This window comes from Fukomys damarensis, unplaced genomic scaffold (genome assembly GCF_012274545.1).
Source record: "Fukomys damarensis isolate Sample0158 unplaced genomic scaffold, DMR_v1.0_HiC HiC_scaffold_30, whole genome shotgun sequence".
NCBI classification, from domain to species: Eukaryota; Metazoa; Chordata; class Mammalia; order Rodentia; family Bathyergidae; genus Fukomys; species Fukomys damarensis.
In genome coordinates this window covers 27,260,202-27,284,930 of record NW_022900942.1, presented here as the reverse complement: position 1 = coordinate 27,284,930, position 24,729 = coordinate 27,260,202, and the positions used below count along the sequence as shown (strand labels likewise).

Here is a 24,729-nt window from a genome sequence, read left to right as displayed (position 1 = left end):
AGACACATTGCCATTAATCCCCCTCAAAATAGGCTCCCTTACATTGAACACCCTTATGCTCTCATTCTTTTTTTTTTTTTCATTAAGTTTATTGGTACATTTTAGGTATACAGTACAGTTACATTCATCATTGGGATCTTGTATCTTTACATGACAGGTCTTGCTTCTCATTTTTTCCCCTTGTCCCTGCTCTCTCTTCACGCCCTCCTCCCTCCCCATTTACAAACACTTTATTTCCATTTTTTCATTTTCTCATATTTTTTCTTTGCTATCATTCTTGACCGTGCTTCTTTTACTATAATACAAGTTCTTATATAAAATTGTTCACCATATCGTTTGATCATTCTTTGTATTTCAAAAATAGATAAGCCATTTCTTCCTCTAGCCTGGCCCCTTTAGGAATGGAGAAGGGGAAAATGTAGAGAAAACTTTACGATTTTCTTAATATTTTTAGTTGTATGGTCAGTTACATTTTCATTTTTTCTTGAGATGGCATCCAGAGTAAGGCCCAAATTTGTAATTTAGTCTCAAAGGTGTATTTAAATAGTTCATTTGTGATCTGCTAGATGTTCCAGTGACTGACTATCTCCAAGCAAGAATCAGGACTGTGTTAATGTCTTGGTAAGATTTTTAACTAGGGAAGAAAGAAAAAATAATATGAATCAGGACTTTTTACTTTGAGTACAAGTAGCCAAGTCTGTGATCTGGAAGACTACCTGTTGTTGTGGCAAGAGTTCAGCTCTTGACTCTACTGCTCGCCAACCATGTGACCTTGAACAAATGACTTGACCTTTCTGTGTTTTTGTTTGCTGTAATGTAGGGATAGTATCTCTACAATCTTGTGAGGCATGTAGGACAGTACTGTATCATACCTCTGTGAATGTAAAATATCTTGTACCTGCTTTATGATATGTAGTAGTGACCGTGCTTTATCAGTGCTATTTTTAATGATATTATTCTAGAATGTTCTCTTTCTAGATGATGATTAAGATGCTAATTAAAAAAAATGGTGCAGGTACCACAATAGCAACAGAACTTTGCTGTTTTCTGGGTGTTATTCTTTTCTTTGTTTTTTTGTTTTTGTTTTTTTAATGGAGTGTGCTGAATGTCTATAATTTTTTTCAGATGACTGCAGAACCTGAAAAAGCTGTATTGATGCATAAAATACTGCTATTATTAGTCTTTTTATATAAATATAAATATATATACATATATATATATAAATTGAAGTTTGGGAAACTTTAACGGTGCTGTCAACTTTGGAAAAAATCATCCCAATTTACTGTGTTGAGTTGGTATTGTACAGAAATGGACAACCATATTGGTCTAGAAATGTTACATTTTTATTTTTTATTTTTTTCCATGTGTACAGGGGTAACACATCATACTAAATATGTAAGGTCACATCTACGTGGGTTTGATTATAGAAACTAATAAAGTATTCTCTAAATAATGAAAAAAAGAATAAGATAAGACTAAGAGCAAGAAGCAATTTAAATATGTTCAGGGACCATTTTCATCTCCAGAATTAAGGATTATTTTAATGTTACATCATTGCCTTTTCTCTTTTACTTTCCTTTTTAGTTTTAAAAAAACTATAATAGTACACAGGATCCTAATGAGATAATTAATAATGTGAAATAGGAAGTAAAGGGCTAAAGGAGTAGGGAAAGTGGGAAGGGTGGGGGGAAGGTAATAAGGGAGAGGAAAAAATATGAGAAACTGAAAAAATGGAAATAAAGTGTTTGTAAATGGGGAGGGGGAGGAGGGGGTGAAGGGAGGGCAGGGACAAGTGGAAAAAAGGAGAATCAAGACCTATCATGTAAAGGTACAGGATCCCAATAATGAATGTAACTGTATTGTATACCTAGATTGTACCAATAAACTCGATAAAAAGAAAAAAAAATCTTGTGAGGCAAGTTACGTGAGGCACTTAGAGTACTTCATTAACCTAAAGTTTAAAAGCAAGTGGTTCAGGGCCCGGGATTTAGCTCAGTGGTGCTGCTGCCTGCCTCACAAGCACAGGGACCCAAGTTCAATCCCCAATACCAAATAAAAAAAGCAAGTGCTTCATATATGCTAATTGTTGGCTCATAGCTTAAAGTTAATAATGTCATGCAAACCAGGAGGGTTACTATCTGTAGCTTAAATGGAAGTTTTTGCAAAATTATACCCTGGAGAAGTGTATTTGGGTCTAATACTACCTTTACCCAGTGCAGCCATCTTCTCCCAGATTTTTCCCGTACCTGCTGTGCCTGTTATTGTTATTATCTTTGCAGATGGGAAATTGACCTCAGAAGTTGAATAACTACATAAAGTCGCTATCCTGTAAGGTGCAGGGCTGGAAGTAGACTAAAATCACTCCATAGGGGCACACTCATCCATGCTGCCCACCGCAGCACTCAGGCCTGTTCCATCTGCGCAGGTTGTGTTAGGTGTTCTGTGGATATGCCAGCTGACAGAATTCCGGCTCAGTTCCATGTAGTGTCACTGAGCTCTGTTCCTCTCTGGGTCCTCTTAGGTGCTGGGGTTCCAGGATGATTGCATGCAGTCTGGTGGGCAAGGCTTCCACCATCCTTAGCTGTCTACTTTTCTAGGTTTTCTTCTCAGTCTAAATTAAAAGGTAAATATTGCTTGATTTACAGGAATACTTGTTTTGTAACATATTGTTTGTCCAAAATGGACATAAAAGGCAGGGCAAGTTGACAGTACATTTCTGAGAACTGTTCACATCTAAAGAACCTTAGAAATAAGGAGCCTTAAAGGTAATATTTTGCGATGGAAATAATATGAGAGAAGGTTTAAATGATTTTCCTTGTGTTCTCTGGTTAGGACCTAGGTTTCTTTAACTCCTCTTATACTCCTTTGAACTATGAAGAAAAGAGCAGATAAAAAGATAGAGAAAAGAAGCACAATTTATTTATTCATTTAAAATTTAAGTGTTTGAATATATGTTTGGGTTAAAGTATTTAAACTCTGGACCATTGCTATTGACTACTTCTCCCTCATTTTATCCCATAAACATAATTATTAGAAATCTGATTTTACTTAAATTGCTTTGGTCAAATTGAAGGGTAGGAATTCTGTGGAAATCATCTATATAATTTATAGCTGTGAGTACATACACCAGCTCATAAGAACTGCCTGCAATGTGTCACTCTTTCTGGGTTTCTTTCAGGGAGATCTCCTGTAGCATAACAATTTAATTTATATCCCGGGCACCTACTGTACTCAAGGCCTTGTGCTGGTTTTAAACATACTGTTTTCATGAATCCAGTAATAACGCATTGGATCGCATACCATTGTTCCCATGTGAGAGCTACTCAGAGCAGTTAGGTCTTAGACAGGGTAGAAGGAACAGATGCACAGTTCTGCTGAGCCCCTCAGTTTATGGGGCAGACTCTACTCTTTTTCAAGCTAGTATCATAGGACAAAAACACAATGGATATTCTTGAAGCTTTTGTTTCACTCAAAGACTTTTGTAGGAAAACTGTAATTATTGTGTTCAAATTGGCCATTGAATGAGGAATAAGTATTTAAGATGATCCAGAAACTCTGCCGTAGCCCCAAGCCCAGCTCCCATAGCATCTCACTTCAGCTGTCAGTCATTGCCCCGTGGTTTTCTGTGATGTACACAGGTGTTTACCAGTGCACACTTGGAGGGGTGACAGGTTTGTCACCCTTTGTTGGCCCAGGTGTTGCCCCTTGATGGCCCAGCCTTAATGTGAGGTTAGAGTGTAAATGAAGCTCCTATGTTAGTGCTGTTTGGTGGTCCAGGTAGATTTCGATTTTGGATTGTAGCCCAGGGTTTACTTTTTATGATACTGTTTTCATCAGGGTCACAGGTTTCGTGTTCCAGTCATGTTCACTAGTTGGTGACAGCTTCCTGCCAGATCATCTTTTAAAGAAAAGGAAAAAAGAAAGATTATTTCTAAAACCCTAAAGAATGTCTCCATCTTAAATTTAGAGCAAACTCTGAAGCCTCTTTTAATCTTCCATCTTGGTTTTCGTGTTACATTTCATTACTTCATGGATTTATTTTTAAGGGGTAAATTAACTATATAACACTCCATTCCTCTTTTTAAGCCCTTTCTTATAGTTTGCCCTACAGGATAGATAAGCATTTTTCAAACTGTACATGCTGAACTCTTTGCAATACAAGAGAAGTTCTTTGCTTGGAGACGAGACAACTGACCCACCGGTGGCTGAAAATAGCTGTGTGCTTTCCAGTTGGCCTGTTTTGGCAGAAACTCACTGCTCCTCCTATTTCTCAAGAGTCAATTTAAAATACTACTACAGTAACTTAACATTCTGTAAAAACTTGTTTGAGCTTTCTATATGCACAGACATCTGACATCTATAACACTTTACAACATGGGAAATGCAAGTGGTCTTCAGCCCCACTTTCTAGATAAGGAACCTGGTCCAGGAAAGGCTTGTGTCCAGGACCATTCAGCTAGTTGGTTCCTGAACCAGGAGCAGTACCCAAGGCCCAGTGTATTCCTCAGGCCTTTTAGGACTCTTCCCCATTCCTATAACGTAGAATGCATGCATCTGGGCAGGCACTTTTTGGTGATGTTGCCTTCAAATCTTCCATCTCTGAGTCATCAATGAGGAGCCTACTGATGTGTGGAAGATGTAGGTTTCAGGGTGAGACTGAGGTGAGGGGAGCAAGGTGTCAGTGTTAGGTAAGCTTGCTCTCATGCCTCATTGCCCTCATCCTGGTGGGTTTCCAACATGGCTGGCTACACAACCACTTTGCAAGCGTGAGCACTTGACTTGCAGTGCCTAGTGATTCCTGGTCACAGATGATTAATTGAACTTTTCTCTCTCAGGTTTGTATTCTGTTTGTTGCCTAATATGCTTGAAGTAAGTTTGAACCTTGTTAATGCTAATTCTAGTTACCTTTGGCAGTTTGATTGTTGAAGTCATTTGATATGACACTGAAGAGAATATTGGGAACATTTTCTCCTCTGGGACTTTTTTTTTTTTTTTTTTAATACCAGGGATCGAACTCAGGTCTTTGTGCTTGCGAGGCAGGTGGCGGAACCACTGAGCTAAATCCCCGGCCCGGGACTTTTATCTAAAGTACGTTCACATTCACTTTGTTATGTTCCTGGAATTTCCTAACTTTGACAGCTTCCCCTTTATGTGTTCCCGATACAGTCCTAGATGAATAAGATTTCTTGTTTGTGAAAATAGTTCTGCTGTTAATTTTTAAACACAACTCAGTCAAGCTAGGAGCTCAGTCCCTCGATGTCAGCCTATCAAGTGTTTTCTAGAAGCCATGTGGTATACTATGTCATACTCTATTCTACTCATTTCCCAGCCCTGCCACATGCTAATCATGGACACTCACATTACTCTTCCTCCTTCCTTGGTGCTTCAATGCCTGGGAGTTACAGAAAAATGAGCATAAGACCACTGACATTCATCTGGAATTTCCCAAAGGTGGAACAGACATCTTCCTGAGCAGGAGGGAGGGAAATGGGATTGGTCAGTGGTTCTCAACTAGGAACACATTTGCTCCCGCCTCCTGTGGAGACATTTGACAAGCCTGGGGACATATTTGATTGTCATGACTAGCATGTGAGTGTTACTTCCAAATGAAGCTCAGGGCAACTCCCTACAGCAAAGAATTATCCCACCCTTAATGCTAACAGTACTGACTGAGAAACTTTGGTAGAAATACTATTTCTTAAATCAAACTCTCCCGTTTAATACCAATTTTATGCAACATAAAATTGTTTTTATCTTCACTTTATGGGTGAGGCGTTTGTTGGTGGTGATTAAGACCTTTACTCACTCAGCTATCATAGATACCTAAAATTTTGGACTAGCTGTGTATGTATACAAAACCTGTCTACTCTCCTTTCCCAGTAGGTAGTGAGCTGCCCATCACTGTTGATGTTCAGAACTAATAGAGTAAGCAGGTGGATAGAGACACAAATTTCAGATGTGTTGCACTAAATGACTTGGCATCCTCTGATTCCATTTTGAAAAGAGATTTATCTTTTTAGTTCCAGTATTAGATTGGCAGGCACACATCCCTTGGCCACAGCCAGCAGAATCCCTGTGCTTTGTCTGTGCACCTGTGAGTCTTATTCCTATTAATATCTCGGCCCTATCAGGCCAGAGGGCCAGGGTTCCAAAGAGGGGCAGCCAAAAATGCACCCCCTCCCCCATCTCTTCCACATTCTGGCTCAATGGTTATTTTTACCTACATGTGTAAATGTGCCCAGCTACTTCTCATTTAGGAGAACAGGAGGGATACCACCGGATTGTTCAGCAGAGGAGCAGAGAGGAAAGGAACTGTTTTATACTACTAGAGATTGCAATTATCTGCCAGTTTCACAAGTAATTACAGTTTCTCTTTTGTGGACAGAGAAAAACCAAGAGCCTTACTCAGTGCTGTTAACCCTGGACACAAACCAGGGCAAGCTGGAAAGCTTTTGAAACAGACCAGTTTCTGAGCCCTTCCGCCAGAATTGTGACTGTCTGAGATGAGGCATGTACCTGTGCTTTTAGAACTTTTCAGGTAGTGCCAATATCCTGCCAGGTGAGAGCCTCGGTTCCACACCGCACTTCAGTCCTGCCTAAGACCTGCAGGTATTATTTTGTCCTAGAGAGACTCGCAGTGGTGGTAATCCTGCTGCACAAATGCTGCAGCGGGCTGTTTGTTATCACTGAACGCTCTAAGCAGTTCACCATCATTGGACTCGAAGAAGTCAGAGCTTGCTCCTTGGAGACGGGAATGGCCCTCAGTAGGATGTAGAAAACAGAAGGTGGTCCATATTCTGTACCTAAATTAGCACCTTCCAGAAACCAAAATTAAATTGTTTCTCCTCATCCTCAGAAATGCCTGGTTTAAATGTCAAGATATGTATGGTATGTGATTTTCCCCAAAGCTTTGATGATTTCCACTATAGATTCTTGCCATTATATATTAAAAGAATGGATTTTTCTTTTCCTGCCCTAGGAAGGAGAAGCTTTAAATACTTAGTAATTTTGAAATTTTTTAATTACCTACATAATGACCTGACTTTATAATACATTCTTATGCTCTTAAAAGAGCCTGTAAACATTTTTCCTTCGTGAACTTCCTAAAGAATTTTGTAAAACTATTTCTCATACATTTTTAAGTTGACATCTGTAATTTATCAGTAGTTCAATAAGTTATTGCTCTAGTAGTTGCAAAAGATACCATTTCAAGTAAATGAGATATTATATGTGTGATTCAAATGTATTCTTAAAATATCCAATATGTTAGATAACTTAGTCTTACAGTTGTAGATAACAGTTTTTTATGGAAAGTAACAACCATAAATTGAATTAATAAAACCACTCCTTATTTTTAAAAACCAATCAGTGATGGTGGACTTATTTTCTACCCTCAAAAAATCTGACCTTGCAAATCAAATAAATAAGTAAATCAGATAAATGAGTGGGTGGGAGGATAGGTAGTAAATAGGCAAAATGTTTTCATTCTTTGAGACTGTCATCTAGATAAAATCAGGTAGTATCTCCTTTTCATCTTCTCAGCTATGTTTGCACCTTCAAGAACCATGTTTTGTTTTGTGTTTTGAGACAGTGTCTCACTATATAGTCCAGGCTGGCCTTGAACTCACTAAATTGTCCAGGATGGCCTCCAGCTCCTGGTAGTCCTGCCTCATCCTCCTGCGTGCTGGGATTACAGGCATGCAGCACCATGCCCAGCTTATGAGCTATGTGTTTTCAAATGGTCCTTCCCTTTTGGTTCCAGAGGCTTCTATACCTATCAAAATGGACTGTGGTAAGATTCAGGAGGAATAAGGAGAATACTTTTGGAAAGCCCAGATAGGGAGGTTATAGTTCAGAAGCGGGAGCAAAGCAGAGGCACCAGAAAGCAGACACTGTTCTCAGGCAGATCATTTATAGGGAAGAGAGAATATATATGAGAAGGTCTAGAAGATGATTTGTTCAGGATTTTCCAAGTACCCTAGAAAGTCTTTAAATATCCCTAGGGTATATGTACTCCAATTAGAAATGTTATGTTTTAAAATGCATTAGGATAGGGGCAGAGTAAAAGAATAAAAACTATTCATTTCCACTTATTTTTCAGACTTCTACTTTTTCATCTCATTTTTATATTAAGGTATAGATGGGAAGAGGGCATAAGCAGGAGCATGCACGTAGCACATACCACTAAGATTATTTATATTCCAGAGGAGTTGCTTGTGGTTTTCATGAAGACCCTGGTACTTAAAGTTGCAGGTGCCCCTTCTGATGGTGCAAGTACAGATTCCAGAGCTAGACTTCTGGACTTTTATCTTGGCTACCACCTTGGTGTTCTGTGACCTCAAGCAGGTTTTGTAGCTTCCTTCTGACAGTTGCCCGAAGAGGGGAACACATGTGAGCTTGTCACATTCTTTGCAATGTTGAGGCTCGTTCCCCCAAATTCAGCTTTTCTCCCGCAAACTTTGATGGAGCCCACTGGCTAAAGATATGATTTCTGCCAAAAACATGGCTACTAGAGAAAAACGATTTTGAAGAATCTACCGAGGATGCCAAAGTTCATATTATGAGGCTGTTTTAATGGAGCCTTTAGGTAAAAAAATCAGTTATTGTCCTTGCAGAAACGTACACCTCTAGTTCAGAGTCTCAGACACTAAAAGTCCAAGGACGAAACCACACTACATTTACATTACTGTGTAGTATCTTGTTGTGGCTCAGTTTTCCACACATCCAGCTAGGCAGCGCCATAGACTGCTAGTCTCGCATGCCCTGAGGTATGTGAGGAAGAGCTTTTAGTAATGAAATCAAAGTATAAAATGATGCTGAGTTCATGGTATACTTGGGTTCACTTTTTCTGTCTAAATCATTCCCAGACACTGCAGCTGTTTCTAAGGATGTGTCTGTCTATAATTATTTCAGGTTATTAAGATCTGTTCTTTAGTGGCTAAGTTCAGAGAGAAAGTACATAATCTAGAATTTTTCTCTTTGTCTTTATAGTTTAATATTAAAATTGCTTGGAGAAAATTTGATTTTAAACCTTTTCAGAGAAGAAATGAGACATTTATGCTAAGAAAATTATCCTGAAACCTTGAGAAACTAAGACACATTGTGCCATAAAACCAGAAGCACAGAACTAAACAATTTTGTCACTAAATGAACCCAGGGACACGTTTTCATTTAAGTTAACTTTGAACTTCAGTCTCTGATCTATTTGCTTTGTCACAAGCAGAATATATGAGAATATGTACCTTATTTTTAGCACATTATTTCATTCAAAGGTTAGTTTACTCAGCAAATTTAACATTTTTCACAAGGAAGGAATGGAGGAATAGCATACATAAGAGAGTGACAATAATGCCTGAGGTTTTTCTGCATTTGCATTATTTTTACAGAATAAATAGTTTTATGAGGTGTTGTTAGTGGCCTTTGCCTGGGAGCTTTTTTGCAGCTAGACAGCTGTGAGACAGATGTAACAGGTAACTGTTATGCTAGGCCATGTCCCAGAGCCTGGAAGGACAAACAGTGACCTCTTCCTTCCCTTGAAACATGCAGAGTTATAGCTTACAGTCAGTTCTCCTAGGTGTGGGTTGAGTGGGAAGACTTCACAGATAGGGAAGTGAAAGTGATGAGTGTAAGGGTGAAAGGCCATGTAGAGCAAGGACACCTTGTGCGTCTTGCAGCAGCATTGCCTGGGTAGGACATTGACCTGGCTGCGCCACTCCCTCGTCTGGGCCAATCCCCCTGCAGTCTTCCACATTATTATGTCAACTTCAAGTCAGGATCAGGGATTGCTGAGGAGGACTATGTTGGGCATCTTGCGCACAACCTTGCCCCACTGACAAGAAAACTCAGGAGTGGAACGCTTGTGATGGACTCTGGGCCTTCCCTTCCTGCAGAGCTGGACCATTCATCATGATGCCACAGCTGGACGACATCATGCTGTCCTCAGCATGCTGTCCCCTTTAGGCAGCCTTTCTGAGATGCAGTCCTCACCATTAATTCTGTGTTTAATGTCCACATGTGTCTTTGCTCACCTGGGTGAGCTACCTGGGTCCTTTGAGACCTGTCCCTGGCTCCCTCTCTGTCCCCACCCTCTCCCAGGGGCCCAAGCTGCAGTGGCATAGATCTCACTGGTTCCCTCTGGGCTTCTTCAGTGCCTCACTACTTCAGCCTGATGCTTCTACTGCAGCACCTGGCCATTCCTCCCTGTCTGTCCTGGGGCAAATTCCTGCTTCATGACCCCACTTGAAGATTATATCCTCCCTCAAGTAATGCCAACCTTGACCCTAGGCAGAATGGGCCATTTCCCTGTTGGGATTCTGGCAGCATTCTGCTCATGCCTCTTATGGAGCAGCTACATGCTTTGTGGATTTTCCAGACTGAGCTTGCTGTGAGAAGTGCATGCATCCATGGCTGGCCACCCTGAAGGGTGCCAGTGAGGAAGATTCTGAGCCAGCACTGCTATGCACATCATGGTTCTGGTTCCCAGATTTCTTTCCCAGTATTTGCACTCCTCAAGTTTACTGGGTGATAAATTCTGATTATCAAGTGGTTCTCATACAACTGCAATTTACAGCTTCTGTTGACCTTGGTGCACTCTTATATTTGGAGTGGAGGGTCAGGTTCTACCATACAGAGCCAGGCAGATGGGGCATGAGACCTAAACATCATAGTTGGGCACCTGGAACAACTGGGACCCCATTTCAGCCCACTGAGAAGCATCTTCTCACAACCCATGTACTGGCCTAGTTGTGTTCCTGGACCATAGCCATACTTCAGCTACCAGACTGCTCTGGCCTTTGCCTGCACAGCTGCTCCTTACTCCATCTATGTCTCTGCTCCTTCAGCTTTTGTTCTTTGAATTATAGGAGAATCATCCCTTAAAATAAATGGTTTTTCTAATGGCAGATCAAACCAGCACAGTAGTTCTGCCTTCCTATCCAGTGTGCTTTTCCTGGGGCCTATAAAGGTCCTGTGAGTTGCTGTGATATTTTGTTGACATGGAGGTCTTGTTTGTTGTTATAAATAAGAACCAGTGTCTCCAGGACACACCTTCCTCTGTTGCAGTGAATGGCATATCAGCCCTTCCCTCTAAAACTTAAATGACAGAGGAGCTGGCAGTGTGTGTTTGTGTTTGTGTTTCTTTTAAAGTTCCTGAAATTTGTTTACTTTTATGTCCTAGTGCATATAGGAAGAGAATTTGGATGAGAGCATGTACATTCAGAGAACAGTTTATCATGACTCTTTTTAGTGGATATATTTAATTTAGGTAGGTCAATGATCTACATATTTTGAAGCCAGAGACTCGCTGAGGCCATGGCTTTTGCAGGGCATTGTGTGGGTGAAGGCCAAACCGAATTCCTGCTGTTTTCATGAGCCTTGGAGCTCTGTGTCCACGTGACGGGGGCTGGTGTGCCTGTCAAGTGAAGGGGAAAATAAGGATCTTCTTTTTTCCTGTAGTGTGTGATGACAGGGCATCCTGCTTTACTGAGGAGTGAGACAGGATCTAAAGAAGGAATTCACTGTGATGTCCAGGTGACTCCCCACACTCTAAGCTGTTGAAGGGTCTCTGTATTTTTAACATTTGGTCTAAGAGTCTTCTCTGAAAATTCCTGAAGCCATTCATTATTTAGATAATTCAGAATGCATGTCGTTCCAAACACAGGTGCGCGCGCGCACACACACACACACACACACACACCCGAGTCCAGTCAGCACTAGCCATTGCCAGCCAGTGGAGCCTTTGCTATGGAAGTAGGCAACAGGTGCAGAGGTTGTGCTTGGTAGCGAAGTGGGAGAGCAGAGGGTGTTTTTCTACCTTTGTGGTAGAGACAGTTTGGTACTTATGTTTATGTGTGACAATATCAGTATAACCATACTCTGCCTTCACCCTGAAATTCTGAATCTGTAACTTACTTTGTAGGTTCTCTATTCTTCACTTCCATTTGTCTTAAGAAATGGTAATCATGGAAGTCACTCCTTAGAGATTTCTAGGATAACAGGCAGCAGGTAGTTCTGTGTGTTTTGTTTTGGGGGGGCGGGGGAGGGATGTGGTAGATGGATATTTGTGGTACTGAGGATTGAACCCAGGGCCCTAGCACTTAGCTATATACCCACCTCTCTTACTTTAAGTTTATGTTTTGAGGTAGGTTCTCTCTACATTGCTCGGGTTGGGCTCAGTACTCCTGCCTCAGCCTGCCAGAGAACTGGGGTAACAGTGTCTTCATTTTCTGTAGTCAAGTGGCTCTCAGATTCTTTTGGTGGTGGCACATAAAAAGCCGTTAGTCTTATGCCCCAGTTCAGTACACACAGTTACATATTTATATGACTAAAATTAGTTCCTCAAAACAAAATTATTTGTATTTCATATGAGGCACTGGTATTTTCCATTCAGTTATACTTCATTTTAAAAGGGAGGGAAGATTGGGGGTGTAGCTCAAAAGTAGAATGCTTTCCTGGCCTTGGGTTCAATCCCCAGCACCAGGAAAAACAAAAATGTTTCTTATAAATCATTGTAGGGTTGAAATTCACAGCTTAAAGAATACTGCCTCAATACATAGCCACAGTATTACACAGAGACGTTTTCCCTGAGAATCACCAGTCCCTTTTGATACCTTTTCCTATCCATTGCCTTTTTCTAATGCACTGAATCTAAAATGGCCCCAAAGCCTCAGGTGTTGAGAAGGGGATTTGATTAGGGGGCATAATAGCTGACTTTCTGTGAGGAGGTGGCATCTGGTTGGAAGAGGCCTTTCACTGTGAGTGTGACCCAAAATGGGTATGTCTGCCTTCCCCTCTCCCTTAGCGCTGTGCTTCCTGGCTGCCGTGAGAAGAGCAGCTTTTCCTCTTCCATGCTGTTCTGTTCTTCGGAGCCAGCCACTTGTGGGCTTAAACTTCTAAGAACATGAGCCAAAGTAAACCTCTCCTCCTTTAACTTGTAGTTGTTCAGTTTTGTCCTAGCAACAAGGATATTGACTAAGACACCTGTTGCGGTTTATGGCCCCAGTGTGATCCTTGGGCACCCTCCTGGCCTTCTGGTGCTTTCCTCCACTCCCAGTCCCCTGCCCTGGTCCTGAGCTTGGATGGGAAACTCACAATGTGCACAGCCAAGCTGTTACCATTGTCTGTATATGGAAATGATCAGGGCAGTGGGGTTGTGGGTGTGTAGTGACATTAGGGTCCCAACCTTAATTGCAATTCCATCCCAAAGATCAAGAGTCTGTGTGGTCCTCTGAATGGATGTGTTCTTCTGAAAATTTAATCTAGTTCATTCTGTGAGGACCTATTTTGGTGTCCACTTTGGTGCTGGCACATAGACCACTGCAGATTCTGGGGAAAGTGTCCAGGAGCTGTAGCACAGTAATAGTCCTCAGGCCTCTGGTGGGTGACACTCATATACAGTAGTGGTAGCATAGCTGTACATGAATATGGTATACCATTGTCCCTTTCTTTCTCATTTAAGGGGGTATCATTAGGTTAAAAGGAGGGAGGGGTGGCCCTGATGGTAATTAATCAGTATTTAGGGAGCATTTTCTAAACAGATACTATTTGACTTGTGTATGTATTTCACTTTTTTAGTAATGGAATCTGGATTTTTGTTTCACCTTATTTGACATTTCAGGGGCTCCATTGCACATTGTCGTTACATTGAATAAATACGTGATGGCTCGTCAGAAGGGATTATATACCTTGATTACTAACCTGCATGCTTTCACCCTAAAGAACAGTATAACAAGTAAGAAGTTGGAATGCACAGCCCTTTTCTACTTTAAAACATGTTCACACACACAAAGAATGCCAGTTCTCACTGTATGCATAGAAAGTAATTTGGTTTCTAACACGAGGCTTGATGGAAATAATTTCCTAATGTGGATGAAGGAAAATTGATTTGATTAATGTGTCTGTGTAACTTTGTTATAAATGTCAATAGTGTGGCGGTGTCCTAATAAAGCTGTGATGACCTCAGATACTGTCTGCAGGGCCCCAAGCAGGATCCTTCACACAAGTGTCTGAGGTGTCCCCTTCCATACTCCTCCTGTATCTCCTGTGATACAAGGGTCTCCAGGAGCTTCTCAGCCCCTACTGGATCTCTTCTGCAGTGTAGTGGCCTTGACCTAAGTATCTTATTTCCTGTACTTTCTATGTTTGGGCTGCAGTGGACATTTTGAAGCCTAGATCTCTCATTCAGCTGAAAATATCTTCCACTGACTGATGGAATATTGGTTTAAGCCCTTTTACTCAGACCCTGTGCTGTTCTGGACTTTATCCCTAATTTATTTAAAAACTAATTTTATTTCAGTTGCCCTTGATACAAACCAATAAGAGCCTTTTGTTTCCTTTAATGGTGAAGTTCTTTTTTTCTTTGGCTGTTTCAGAAGTTGTCTTTTCAGTGTGATAAGGAAATTGATAAGATAGGTTCAGGTAGGTTCACAGCTTCACAGTGCCTCTGGGAATTCAGTAAACTGTTTCCTTTGAGGAAAGGAGCAGATGCAGGCAGAAGTAGTGTGAAAGATGACAGACCCAGCAAACAGAAGGCCCTGAAGTCATTAGAGCCTGTGCTGTCATTAGAATCTGCTCATCTCCACCATTGAGAGCCAGCATCCAAGGAGGAGCCTGGAACTCATGTGTTCCCTGTTTTCCTGCCACTTACAGAGACACCTGAAGTGTGTGCCCATTGAGTACCCTCAGTAGGTGACACACCACTTAGGTTTCCTCTAAGTAAAGTGGGCACAGTAATTGTGCCTGCCTCCTGTGGTTGCTATGGGGATTTGCTGCAGCTTCGGCATAGAGCCTGACTAGGATGAGCGCCGTGGAAGCATGTACTGCTCTAACTAGCTTTTTGGGACACCTGCCCATTGTATCTGGGCAGAACTTGACTATTTTGTCAGTTCAGAACTCTTATCTCCCTAACAAAAACACATGGGCACACAGATGTTTTGTGAATTTTTGCCAAAATGCATTTTGATTCATGGGTAGCTTTGTAGATGACAGGTTGTGAAATAGAGCTTTGAATAATAGCATCTCCAGAAGATTGCATCCTGTATCCTCCTTCATGTGTTTGCAGTAGCAGGTGGATAAGGGTGAACATGGGGAGAGGGGACACATGGTAATACCAATCTGCTTGAGTTAGGTAGACACTGTTTGTGGCTAATTTTAAATCATTTTCCACTTTTTTGGATGATACAGTTAACTGACATTTATTAAAGGTAGATAATAATAGAAAACACATTTTTGCATATGGGTAGGGGACTAACAGACAGAGAAAGGTGAAATAAAAAGAATTAAGATGTCGTGTACATGTACCATTTCCTTGGGAGGAATCAGATACTTCAAAAGTATACTAAAAGTGTCTTAAAATTTTAAAATTTTAAAAATAGAATGGCAATGAAATCAGCCAAATAGAGGATGAATGATCGGGCTCCCTAATTCCTTGTGTGACTGTCATCCTTGTGAGTCACTGAGCAGTGAGAACTGTCTGTGGACTGAGCAGCAAACCTGTCATCATTTTCTAGGCCTTCTGAGGACTGCTGCTTCTAGTAGGACACTCAGAACTTGGTGACACTTTCCTTACACCCTTCATGAGGCATCCCTGTTAGGTTGTGGCAGATAAAGCTAATAAAATGTAAGAACTTACATTTAATGTAAGAAAACCTTACCAAGGAGTATGCATACCCAGCCAGTGCTAGCTTTAACTTTTCTTTATTGTTCATGCTTCATTTAGAAGAAATAGATGGTTTTTTAGTTATCAAATGTTTAAAGCCATCTAAAAGGAAATACCAAAGGCTAGAGGAAATCGTTTCAGTAAATCTTGTTTGTTTTAACCTACTGCTTCTCTAAATGGAAGAGAGCAAGTTTTGTCAAAGTTTTGGAAAGTAGTTTCTGTAAATTAGCATATTCCTCAGTGAACCAGCAGAGTGAAAATAAGAGCCAAGGATTTGGCGTGATGAGACCTGGACCTTTTGGCTTGTCTGCAGTTAGCTGTGGGGTGAGTTTGATTATGTGTGAAGAACTTCAAGTGTTTGTGCATTGTGAGTGGGTGGGGGCAGCTGCTTGTTTCATTGTGAGGGTGGTATTAGTCCACTAACACCTCAGATCATCTGAACACCGAAGGCCTTGTGGTAAGCACTGTAACTAACAACAGGACATGGTGTCAGCATGTCTGTCGGTCTCCTGAACCTGAGTTATTACTCCCCAAATGATTCCCAGTATCTCATGGGGGCCGGGGAACATCTAATGAGTTCCACTAAGATCCTGTTGAAGTCAGCCAGGAGCACACTGAGTGGCGGATAGAAAGAGGGAAGAATAGGGCATGTCCAAAACTTACGGGACCTAATACTCAAAAGTGCATTGTCAAGCAGTGTACATACTGGATTGAAAAGGCTCTTGTTTTTATCATCTGCAGTTTGTAAGATTTATTAGTCGCTAAGCTGCATACTTTTTCCTAGACTCTCAGCTGTCAGGAAGCTCTTGGTTTGTGTTGAATAAATACCTGTTTAAAATGTTCCTCGTATTTTTGTGCTGCCTTCTTTTTTTCATTGTTATTTTTAATTTTAGTTTATTAGTACATGTGTGTAGTACATAGTGCTTACATTCCTTGAGGGAGGTTGGTACATGTACCTGACATATCTTAATTCCTTTTTTTGTCCCTTTTGCCTTCCTTCTCTCCGCCCTCCCTGTCTATTTAAACTGGGCCCAGCTGCTACCCCCCAAAATCTCAGCAGCCTTCTGAGTCCTGCCTGACTAACCTCATGCCCCCAACTCAGTTTTGCAGTAGGCATTAACCGGAGTCTCAGTCAGCTAACAGTCCTATGTACAAGTTTTCCAGCTCCCAAGTTCCCTGGGGATGGCTCTCTTTGTTTCATCTAGGTCCTCTGCCTTTGATCCTCCTCACTGCATCTAGTGTCAGGCCCTGGATCTCTTGCTCTTTGTGTAATGAAATATTTTTTTAAGAAATACTGACAATGCAAAGAACAGATGACAACGTTAACTCTTTGCTCTCTTCTTTACAGACACGAGACGACTTCCTGGGCCAGGTGGACGTGCCCCTTAGTCACCTTCCGGTAAGAACAGTGATATTCTTTGTGTTACAGGCCACAGAGAGAGGTTTCTTACTGTTTCCAGCTGGTGTATTTGCAGAGTGGTGTTCCCCCAGCCTCATGGATCATGTGCTCAGGCCCTGGTTCCTTGCTTAAGAACAGTCCTTTCCGGGGATAGATAGAGATGTCTGAATCATTTAGGCTGCCTTTGTCTTGCCAGCATCCAAGCTCCCCACCTTCAGTCTTATAGCTCCTCTGCCTTTGCATATCACACCTTACAGAATGACCCTGTCCTTTGTCAAGCCCATCTTCTTGCCCATGATGTCTTTGCTCCCACATTCATCCTCTGGGTCTAGTCCCACGTCTGTTTCTTTTTGTCTGGAAGGGGACACGGTGCTTCTCATGGGCACCATGCTGGTGTTTCCCAAAGTTGAGTCTGTGACTTTCTCGGGATAGAGATAAAAAAACACTGTTCATGTTCATTGATCTGCTCCCATTCATGTCTGCTTAAATGAGCAAAACAGCCAGAGATGCTAACTATAACTGCCGATTTGGGTGTCATGTGCAATGAGGCAGTAAATAGGATAGGGGTACAAGATCAGAGCCCTTGGTGGAGCTTCAGTTTTCTAGATTGCTCTACCTCTCCTCTTGGCCTTCTTCCCCTCGGCAGCACAAATGCTCAGAGCAGAAGTAGTAGCTGAGAGAGAAGAGTCAAATATTTCTGCCTTACAAGGGCATTGTGTTTTTAAATGCTTTGTGTGTGTGCAAAACATAAATAGTCCATAAACTAAAATGACTTATACCACCTAGTGCAGCCCTCCCCCTGTAAACTGCGTCTGTTCCCATATGTTACACACCAAGACTAGATCTTCCCAAACAAGCTTTGAAGATGTATTGTGAAGGAATGAGATTTCAAGCAATTTATTCCTACGCAGGGGAGCTGTTGAGGAAGAAAGGTTTCAAGAGCATTCCCTTTCAAGGAATGGGAAGTAAAAGTGATGGCATTAAAATATTCTGTTTGTTTCTATACAAAAACCTGACGCTTAAAGGTGCCCTGAGAAGAAAAGTGTATGTGCCTGCATGGGACTTCTGCATGGACCTATTCTATAAGCTGTCAGAAATTAGATTATTTTTTTCAGGTCCCATTGAGAACATGTGAATGAATATCTCAGTATTTCTGGGGAAAGACTCTTCGTGTCTTTGCATACCAGTAGATCTTCTGTTTATGATCTTGAGGTTAAAGCTGTCATCATCTCATGCTGTTGGACAATGTTGGTTGTTTAGCCCGTTTTCTTGTGACTATCCCTAGCAACATCTTTCTCTAAAATCCACATCTTGGCAGGGGGCAAAGGGCTTATTTATTTGTTTGTTTTTTTGTGTTGTTTTTTTGAGACAGGGTCTCACTATGTAGTTGAGACTGACCTGCAACTCACTATGTAGCTCAGGCTAGTCTCAAAACTCACAGCGATCCTCCTGCCTCAGCCTCCCGAGTGCTGAGATTACAGGTGTGCACCACCACGCCCAGCTGGCTATTTATTAATCCTCTCTAACAAAAATAAGTAAAAACTTTCATCAACTTGCTCTAAGAAGCTTTTGTTGGAGTGATTTAGCAATGACTGGCTCTGAAAGACTGGCATGGTGTCTAGAGGATTAAAAATGAGGGAGTAGTTCACCTTTGATTTTGGTTGGAGGCAAGTGTGAGCTTTCAAAAAAGAAAGTGGTGCTGAGGCTCAGTGTTAGAATAGAAACCAGCAGATTAAAGAGATGGAACAGAGACCACCTGGAGAGGGCTAATTACTCAAACATGAACCAAGTCAGTGAAATAGTGGATCTTCCGAAAAAGTAGCCTTCATTGGTATACTATAATTCCTATACTTCAGATTACTATACTCTAGTTTTTGTTTTTTTTTAGCCAACTACATTCAGGGAGATGGACCACAAATAAAAGGAATGGATGAAGGTATATTCTTTATCATTTATGTGATAGTAGAACCCAAGTAGCATGTTCTGAATGGATGGGGCCTTTGGGCCCAGAATTTGGGTTGCCTTTGTGTGTATATTTGATTGTACATGTAGGACACTTGTGGGAAAATTTCACAGTATCATTCATTTTGTGTGAGAATGCACAAATGTGAGAATGTGAAGTGGATGTTAGCACTTGAATGTTTTTCTTTTCTCATTGAGCTTATTGGTATATTTTAGGTATACAGTACAGTTACATTCATCATTGGGATCTTGTATCTTTACATGACAGGTCTTGGTTCTCATTTTTTCCCCATACCTCTCTGCCTTGAATGTTTTATAGAGTGAATAATGAATGGTCATTTCATGATCGTGTACAACCATTGTCGAGGCAGGTTATATATGGCCTATAGGTTCAGAATTTGTCAGAATCATCAAATTTCAAATAAAGTTAGGAAGGTGAAAATAGTTGTGTCTTTAGTAATGAAGGAGACCACTGGCAGGCAGGAATACGGTGGTTACTTTGCTCCTCCACCCCACCCATGTCTTTAAAGATAAAGGAATCTGATTGAGAGTGTGATTATCAGTTGGTTCTATAGGGCCCTGTCATCTGCCAGAGAATCCATTCCTTCGCTACATATTCATTAATGGAGAGGATTCTGGTGTTTGAGGGTGGATCATTATAGCAGTTTCCTCCCTTACATGGCGTACTAGTGGTATTACTGGAACCCCAGGTGACACTTGAGCATCTGAAATGTGGTTCATATGATGGAATAGATGACTTTATCGTCCTGTTTCATTTTAAGTAAAAACATGAGTCACACGTGGCCGGTGACTACCACAGTAGGTGGTATGTATGAAATTCAGATCAGCCGTACCCTGACTTAGACCAGAAATGTGTGACTCTAGGTGTGGGTAGGGTTGTGCACAGCTGCAGTAATACACTCTGGGAGGTAGAAACAGGAGCATCATAAGTTAGAGCCACCTCTGGGTAACTTAGTTACTTAGCAAGACAGTATCTCAAAATAAAAAATAAAAAAATAGAAATGGGGATGTAGCACAGTACAGAGGCCCTGGGGTTCAATCCCCAGTTCTAATGAAAAAAATATGATTCTGTTGTCCTCAGATAATTATTCTACTAAGGAAACCAGGTGAGACAGGTCCACAGCCCACCTGTGTTCCTTGGCATAGTTTCATTCATTTTCTCTTATGGGCTATTTTTCTCTCACTGTATATGTGTGACATACCACACACACACACACTCACACATACTTTGTTATCCAGGATTGAATTTGGGACCTTGCGCTTGTGAGGCAGACAGCAGAACCACTGAGCTAAATTCCCCAGCCCTACTAAAAATATTTAATTTAGATAATAAGAAAAGGCCTCAAATGTTGAGACATAGAAATAAAGAGAATTAATTTTTTATTTTCCAGATCTCCAGCAGAAAATACTCAGTTACCCATCCCTCCATGCTGACTTAGATATTCACTTATTTATTTTAAGGCATCTCGGTAGGAATGAGGCATTATCTTGTTGCCAAAAATACTACAAACTTGTATTCATTAGAGCACAACCACTCTCTGCTTTGCCTCTGGCCTATGGACATTGCCTGCATTGAATGAAGCTCTTCTCTTAATCAGAAACTTGATAGACAAAAGTCAAGATAGGAGAAAGCAACTGAGTGCACACTTGTGATTGTTAAGAAATTGTTTTTAATAATTTAGATATTCTGTCTTATATATCATGTGTGTGTGTGATTTTGAAAAAGAAATACTGTTGCCCTCCTAACTGACATCTGCTGAAGAGCTTTTCCTAACCGAAATTCCAAAGGCCTCTTGCTGAAGTTGCCAGTGGATATTGGCATTTGCAATATAAATCCTTGCTTTTAGATTCTTAGACTCGGCTCTCCAAGGATGTCTCCATCTGTAGCTGTAACTTCCCTGACCCAAAGAATCTCTCAAGCTGACTAGAGGGTCAGCATGCCCCTCCCCCAAGTGAGCAGCACCCCCCAGGGTAGGGGGAGACTCATGGCAGCACCAGCATTCCAGTACCGTGGAGCTGGTGCTTGCGCTCCTCTGCCATCCACTGCCAAGAGTTAGACACCTGGATAATTAAATGCTGTGCTGGGCCTTGTAGGCCATTATGTGCAAGTCCAAATTGGCGCTCTGCCAGGGTGACAGGAGGCAGTTGAGGGTGGAGAGGGCAGGGATGGTTGTTGAAACCTGTACCTGTACGGTAAAGAATCACTGTCTCAGTTATCAGCTACAGGGGCTGTTGTCATTACCTGAGCAGGAAAGGGAGGAAGTGATTGTGAGAACAAATGAACTTTTCCCACTTTGACCATAGGTTCCTCAGAGCTTCATACTTATCAGATGCTTCTAAAGGAAAAAAATAATTTTAGAATTATGACTCACTTTCATTCTTGGCCATAAGATTCAATCCTCCCAGTTTTATTTGTGGAAAAAATGGATAGGAAATAAGAGTAAAGTTGTCTAGAACAGTAGGGACCTCTGTTTCCTTTGCTTCTATTCTGGGTGGTTTGCTTATCTTGAACATTTCTTTTCCATTTTATTTCACTTTGAAGGGAGGAGAGAAGGAAAGGGCAAACAAATCAGGTTAGTAGGCTGACCCTTTCTGCAGGTCAGGGAAGTAAGGAAACACAATTCCATGCTCTTTAAGAAGTCTCCCTGGTTGGGTTTTAAAAGATAGGAATCTTGGGGCCGGGGATTTAGCTTAGCGGTTTGGTGGCCTGCCTTGCAAGCGCAAGGACCCGAGTTCAATCCCCGGTACAAAAAAAAAAAAGATAGGAATCTGTCAGACATTGTTGGCTTCTATCTGGGATGTGGATAAGTTGCCTAGGTAACCTTAACCAAATTAGTGTTCCTTTCTGGGCCTCTGCTTTCCTGTAATATGAGGGCTCTTGCATAGACAAAACCAGCTTTTCCATCCAGCTGTGTGACAGAGCATCAAAGGTGGTCCAGGGTTGCCAGGTCAGAGCCTCCACAGTGTGATGACATATGCATTACCTAGGAGGTGCTGGCAGCTGAGCACTAGTGAGAGGCATGCAGAGGGGATGGGAACCTGTAATTGAGGGAGGTCTTGCTGTCCTATCAGCCTGTACCTGTGCTGCAGCTTAGATATGGTTCCTATCGCCTTCACCAGCACCAGGAGTAACCTCATGTGTAGCTACACATGATCATTAGTTATCTTAAACTACCATTTGCATGTTTGCTTGCTAAATTCAGTGCATCGTTGCCTAACGTTCATATAGTATTTGATAATTTATATCTAATTATTTGGGGATAAAAATAACTCCAAGATTTGTTTTAACAACAGAATGAAATTCTGATAGGTATTTACCCGTTGGACCTATGGACTTTTTCTTTCTTTCTTTCTTTCTTTTCTTTTTTTTTTTTTTTTTTTTCTTTTTCTTCTCTTTCTGGTCTTGTGCCAGCCCTTCCCATAGAGCCTACCTCTGCCTAGTCACAAAATCTCTGCATCCTTGGACAGTGTACTGAGGCGGGTAGAGCTATTTTTAAAATGTTAATGTTTCCCATCTCAGACAAATGCTACTTACAGCAGCCATGGCTAACTTTGAAATTTTAGTTTTCTTAGAATGAACTAGTTTCAAGGTGATGCCTAACTGTACTTTAGGTTTACCTAGGTGTTAAACATTTTTACCCCTCTTATGTTTATGGCTGGTGACAGGACAATGGTTCCTTCTTCTGTGCAGAATCAATATCATGGAGCTAGGAGGGAGTTTGAAGGCATTTATCCATTTCTGAGGGTATTTTCCAGGTAAGGAAACCTCAGCCCAGTGAAGTACCTGATTTGTCCAGTAGTCTTCAGGTTGATGGCAATGCCAGACCTCCCCGCCTCCTTTTCCCAGCATCAGTGTGCACCTAGGCACAAGTAAGGGCATGTGAAGCAGGGATAGCCTGAGGCTTGGGAGCTTCCGGTAGTCGCAGTGAAGTAAATCTGAGGATCTAGTGAGGCCTTCCTTCTTCATTTGCCTATAGAATTCTTTATTTTACTCCCTGTTATAGTAACTGAATTTCTACAAAAGCAGCCACTCTCCTTAAGGTGGCAGTACTAATCCAAAAGTTTCCTTTGTATTTGTATTCATATCCTTCTGTTTGCAATACCATCCCACCAGGAATAACCCCATGCTTTCCTGGGAATCTCCACTTGGCTTTTCTCCAGGGAACATGATCAGTTTGGAGCCTGGATAAATGCCAAGAATAGTTATCTACAAGATCATCTTCCTGTTCTGGATAGAGAATTTCTAGTTCCCAGCCTTTTGTTTCATGACATTGAGTTGGCAGTACTCAAACGAAATGAAAATGTAGAATTGACCAATGATGATGAAAATGGCCACATTTGTTAAGTGTACCAGGAACCTTGTGAGAACTATATGATTGGTTTATCCTCACAACAACCCTATAACATCCAGTTGCTATGGCCAGGGGCCTAGCTCCACAGTAAAGCACTTGCCTGCTCTGCACAAGGCCCTGAATTCAATCTCCAGTGCGCCCGCGCGCACGCGCGCGCATACACACACACACACACACACACACTGGAGACACTGGAACAAAGGAGAGGTAAGGACCCTCCCCTGGGGCTCATAGCTCTGTAACTAAGAAAGCCACACACACACACACACACACACTGGAGACACTGGAACAAAGGAGAGGTAAGGACCCTCCCCTGGGGCTCATAGCTCTGTAACTAAGAAAGCCACACACACACACACACACACACACACACACACACACACACACACACACTGGAGACACTGGAACAAAGGAGAGGTAAGGACCCTCCCCTGGGGCTCATAGCTCTGTAACTAAGAAAGCCAAGCCAAGGGGAACAGGCCTGGGAAATCTGCCTCTTGATGTGTGATGTTGGTCATTTAAACAGATCCACTTCCAGAGCTGTCTGAGCTCTGTGCTCTTCTCTGCTCACTCTTACGTGCCCTACTACTCCTAGGTTTCTCATGCTGGCTAGTGATTCTGTATGCTTTGCCTGAGCTCTTTGTCTTCCTGACCTTTCTCCCAGTCCCCTGCCTCCCATTATCTTCTCATTCTTCTAGGATTGTACCACCCACCCCAAAACCATTTTGGTCCTCAAGTCAAAATTAGTCTTTCCTTTCCATGCTATGTCAGTGAATGCATTGTGCTTTAGGGACTAGTGAATTGTTGATGTTGACCACTCCTCCCGTATAGATGTAGCAGGAAGGGCAGGTACTCTGCTGTATCCGTGGTACTGCTCTAAAATTATTTTTTATCAAGTAAATGAAAAAGGGTGGAAATATTAGCAATAGTAATCTTACACTTCATCTTAGCCAAAAGGCCAAGAAGCGATGCAATAGTGTTCTTAATTACAAAATTTTCCATAATATATATGGTATACATTTAGAAACGTTTTAGGACTTTTTTTTTTCTTTTTGCACCGGAGATAGAACTTGGGGTCTTGCACTTTCAAGGCAAGTGACAGCACCACTGAACTAAATCTCCGGCCCTAGAAACTTTTTAAAAAGCAAATGTCTAAGTTTGATTTTACTGCTTTAGTAAATAAGTCCAGAGAATATTATAGACTTTTCCAAATAATGCTAAGTTTTCAGGGCCTTGCTAGTTTCTGTAAATCAAATGAATTTATCAGTTGCTTATCCATGTGCTACTTAGCACCTAGCAATGTTCCTTTTTTTTTTTTTTTTTTTTTTTTTTTTTTTTTT

The 24,729-nt window shown here is 41.4% G+C and overlaps 1 protein-coding gene across 11 annotated transcripts in view; it reads left to right on the top strand.

Moving 5' to 3' along the window:
• Window positions 1-24,729, top strand: part of Nedd4l (NEDD4 like E3 ubiquitin protein ligase) — a 331,119-nt gene that overhangs the window by 234,056 nt on the left and 72,334 nt on the right. For 9 of the 11 annotated variants that reach the window (XM_033757523.1, XM_010635462.1, XM_033757525.1 and 6 more), the window contains one exon: window positions 17,004-17,054. Coding sequence is in view for 4 of the 11 variants with exons in the window: in XM_010635452.2 (XP_010633754.1) it covers window positions 17,004-17,054 (51 nt within the window). In the remaining 7 variants the exon portion in view is untranslated. Of the gene's footprint in view, window positions 1-17,003; window positions 17,055-18,942; window positions 18,991-24,729 lie in introns of all 11 variants that reach the window. The other 2 variants (XM_033757518.1, XM_033757520.1) reach the window with 1 other exon arrangement.